General features: G+C 51.6%; 2 protein-coding genes across 2 annotated transcripts; both read right to left on the bottom strand.

Annotated features, from left to right (window-relative positions):
* Positions 1-281: 281 nt before the first annotated feature.
* DQ04_12281010 (Ap-2 complex subunit beta) lies at positions 282-2,999 on the bottom strand (the record flags this gene model as incomplete). Its single annotated transcript, XM_009316716.1, has 1 exon — positions 282-2,999. The coding sequence occupies one exon, from the start codon at positions 2,997-2,999 to the stop codon at positions 282-284; it is 2,718 nt and encodes a 905-aa protein (XP_009314991.1).
* A 205-nt stretch (positions 3,000-3,204) lies between these two features.
* DQ04_12281000 (hypothetical protein) lies at positions 3,205-3,966 on the bottom strand (the record flags this gene model as incomplete). The annotated part of the gene is made up of 1 exon (XM_009316715.1): positions 3,205-3,966. One exon carries the CDS (start codon positions 3,964-3,966, stop codon positions 3,205-3,207), a length of 762 nt encoding a protein of 253 aa, XP_009314990.1.
* Between the last annotated feature and the right edge of the window lie 353 nt (positions 3,967-4,319).

Raw genomic sequence — 4,319 nt, 5'->3', positions numbered from 1 at the left:
GTAGTAGACGTACTTCTTTGACTCCATCGTATCTTTATTAATAAAAATAGGCTTATTATTGAGTGTTGTTCTTGCGAAACCTAGATTATTACACAAAGTAACATACGTAGAAGGGTGAAGAAAGAAAGAACAAAAGAAAGCGAAGTATTGGTGCACGCACAGTCTCTATTAAGGCGCATTATATGAATCAACATTGTGTTTTCTAGTCATCATTACCCGTACGCCTGAGGTAAACAGAACTTACGTAACCAGGGCAGTGGAGAATCGTAACTGAGAGTGACCTAGAGTTCTATTACGTCAGTGGCGGAGAGGGCCTCCATTGTATATGTTCCAAAGACAGGGGAGACGTTCTTATCACTGCACCGGACCCCTATATAGACAACGTTTTCATGCAGGATGGATACTTCCATAAATAACTTTTGTGCAGCGATTGTTTCTGCATAAAGGAACAGACGCTGTATTCCGGAGTCACACGGTTCTCCAGTATAAACGAGGCTTAAGCCATAGAGGCGAAGAGCATTTGTGGTATACCGCGTTGAGTCCGTCCTGAGAAGTTTTATTGTTGGCGGCATTGTCCACGATGGTGTCTTGAGCTGTCGAAACTGCTCGGCAAACAGATTTGCATCGCAACCCGTGGCAGGGAGCAGAAGCATGGCGGGTGGCACCGGTGGTGCAAAGAAGTAACGTGTTCCTACCGGGTCAGCGTTGATCGCCACGAGCAAATCCCGCGCTGTGGATTTTTGGTTATTTGTACCCGTTTGCAAATGCAGCGTATCTGCTTCTTTCTGGCCTAACTCTAGAAACACTGCAGAGCACTCCTGCGCCAAGCCAAGCCCAAATATATTCCTGTTGATCTGAAGCATGCGAACACACGCACTACGTGTATAGTCTTCACCAGGAACGAGCGAGAAGCGGCAGTTCAGCAACAGCTTGTTGCCAAGTTGTGACCAGCTCATGCGTACCTCCAGTCCGCTGCCCTCTTCGGCTGTCAAAGCCACCTGGAATGCCTCTTTACCGCAGGTAACGGGGCTTCTTGCAGCTTGACTGTCTGCCACCGCTCCTGGAATTGCTGCAGTGTCCACATATGGATGTGAAGGGTTGGCAGGTCGCTCTTCGATGGCGTCTTCACTGTCATCATCGTTCTCGTCGAAACCCACCTCGTCGCCGTAGATAAGATGCAGAGGACGATGCAATACCGACGTGAGGTCTCCCACATCTAGAAGAAGACTGTGCAGTCGGTTTTTCTCAATGCTATTGACCGCGACAAACGAAGTGCCTTTTGTCGACGTGAGAACGATTTTCTTCGCTGCCTCGCGGTCATTGCTTATGAGACGCCAGTACATAAACGCACGGTCACGGATGTCTGGCAGTGGGGAATGCGTCGCCATTTTCAAAACGTGTTCCAGCGTGGTGGTGTTGTACTGCGCTGCGCTCGACGTGCTTCGCAGGTACATCTTTACGACGGCGGTGAGCAGTGCAAGTTGTACGGTCCTCGGCTCATTTGAAAAGGACTCCACAAATATGTCAAGTATGTCCTTTACCTTCTCTACACGCTCCGCGTACTCACCAAGGACCCACAATACAGCTGACTTCGACTCCGGACTGCTCAGCTCGTCCAAGGCATCGCACAGCTTCGGCACAACGCTGACGAATCTGTCAGGGTATCGCCGCAGAACGGTCCGCACGACGACGGCTGCATCCTGAACAACATAGCTAAGACCAGTATCAATGAGGCCAACAAGTTTCTCAACGCACTGCGCCGCGAGGGTTTCAACCTTTGCGGCAAGAAATCCAATGGAGCGCACCGCTTTCCGCACCAACTCTTCATCCGCATCAGTGGCATACGTCGCAAACTCAGATAGCACCAACTCTCCAACATCCACATCGGCGAGTTCGAGGAGAATCTCTGCCTTTTCTAGCTTGATGTAGATCGGGTCGTCGTACTTCACGAAAAAGATGCTGAGGTGCGGTTTGAAGAAGCGTTTCAGTCCTGTCATGAGTAATAGGTGAACATTACGCAACACCGCGTACCGCACTTCAAAGTGGGGGCAGTATAGCAGCGACACGCACGCCGATGCGACACGTGGGCCGTAGCGCTCTTGCAGCTGTGACAACTTGCGACGATCATTATCGTTCACTGCAGATGGCGACCAAAGGTGAGACGCCTGGAGCAAGAACAAAGTGACAACCTTGACAGCAGAGATGGCAGTCGCGACATTGAAGCAAGAAAGAAAAGGCAACACCCTGTCAACTATCCTTGTGGCTTCCTCCAGAGCTAATGTGGGTTCACCACCTTTGAATGGCACGGCAACTCCCTCGATGAGGTAATGCTGATACCACCCGGTTGCCGCATCGGCAGCTTCGAGCACATGAGATATATTTGACACAATGGCTTCTTCAAGAGCGGCTGGGGCGTGTAGTTGGCGAAGCTCCAAAATTGCCGCGACGGTCGACGCCACTACACATGCATTTTCATCTTGGAGAAGGTCCTTGAGTTTTTCCAGGAGCCCAACTTCCTCGCATACGTTCGGAGCAATGTAGTACAACTTCAAAGTGCCCAACGCGGCAATGCGGCGCACATACGGATCCGTGTCTTCCAGGCAGCGCTGCAGCGGTGTGGTAATGAAATCCACCATGACTGGAACAAGCAACGAAGTCATTGTGCGCAGTGCCGCCCCACGAACAAGTGGGGAGTCATTCAGTGTGTCCTTTACAAAGGTGCCAGCCTGCAGAACGGCCTTCTGCGGCTGCGTCCGACTGTTGTGCATCAAGTACAAATAGACAAGTCGTTTTATTGTGAGATTGGTGGATGAGCATAAAGGGGCAATGTCGCTGAAGTGGCCTGACATGTCTCTCCCAATTGTCATGAATGCAAGGACCTGCTGCAGTGCAGAAAGTTGTCGTGGTACATTTTGGCTCAGAAGATCCTCACGAATCACTGCCGAGTCAAATGCACGGTTAAAAAAAGCCGCGCCGCTTAGCTGTCCAATATTGAGCATTCGCTCGTCCCTTTCTTCGTCACGATGAATAGGACAGATCGCCCCACACAGCCTCGGTTATTCTGCGAACAAAAGAAGCAAGAAAAAAATTGTTCACCGCAACATTTCTTTATTAAGCAACAGGAACAGCTGCCGGCAGATTGTGGAGCCTGATTTTTATACGGTAGTTTTTTTCTTGCCTTTTTCCCTCTCATCAGCCCGCATCTTACACAATAAACTTCATACACCGTGTCGCCTCATGCACCACATGACACTCAATGGAGCAGAAGAGTGCCCTACGGCACCGCACGCACTTGTAGTTTGCAGGGAGCAGGCACACAGAGCACAAATGATACCCACCCGTGTGGGCTGGTGGTGGGGCGGTCATCGCCATGAAACCTGGCGCTACCGCCGGTGTATCAGTTAGGTCAAGTCGCCGCGATTGAAGCCATGCGCGGAGACTCCGGTACTCCCGTCCTAGATGTCCGGCGACAACCGCACCCTTTTCTACACCACCACCGCTGCTGCTGCAGTCGTCGTATTCGTCCTCACCGTGCGGCTCCTTCCGAGTCCGCTTCATCCCTTCACCACAACGGTGATCAATGCCACGTAACCGCTTGCCGCGCTCCGAAGCAGCTTCCAACACATCACCAACAGATGATACAACAGATGCTGAGGAAGATGCGGGAGCAGATGCACCACCCTCTTTCTTTTCCTCTCGTTGTTCCTCCTCCAGCGCCTTGAGATATGCGCGGTGCTGCTCCAGCAGGAAGCGACTAAGATGAATGCGAGGTGGCACCGCGGTAGGTGACGCGCTGGGCTCTAGAAAGTCCATATCCACGTCTGCAACGCCTCCTGGTGCCCCGTCACGTCGCTGACGCCGCAACACCTCAGCGACGTTGACAAAGGCGTTATCGTCGCACAGCTTAGCGAGACGATCCTCCTGCAGCTGCTGCACAATGGCATCGTTGCCGCGCGGAAACCCCATCGGCGTCTATCCAGCAGGCCCTACCCGCGCACTGCACCCCTTCCACACACACACGCGGATAGCGACCAAAGAAAAAAAGAGAGAGGGAGAACAACAAAACCAGAAAAAAAAAGTAAACATGGTGACAGAAGCATTTAAAGAACGGACATTTCACACACGAAAGCGCACCCAATACTCGTTGGAGGAGTAATGACAAAACAAAAGGGAAACGAAAAAAACGAGGATAAGGCAAAAGAAACACGGTAAGACGTATCCCGCGACTCTGCTTACCGGTTGGCCTTGGCAACGCGCTCCACCTCGTCCTTCTTCTTGATGGCGTATGAGTTGGAGCTGCCCTTTGACGCATTCACGAT

This window comes from Trypanosoma grayi (genome assembly GCF_000691245.1).
Source record: "Trypanosoma grayi strain ANR4 Tgr_1228_V1, whole genome shotgun sequence".
In the NCBI taxonomy this organism is placed as follows: Eukaryota; Euglenozoa; class Kinetoplastea; order Trypanosomatida; family Trypanosomatidae; genus Trypanosoma; species Trypanosoma grayi.
Note: the sequence above shows the minus strand (reverse complement) of the source record. Positions and strands in the feature narration are given on the sequence as shown.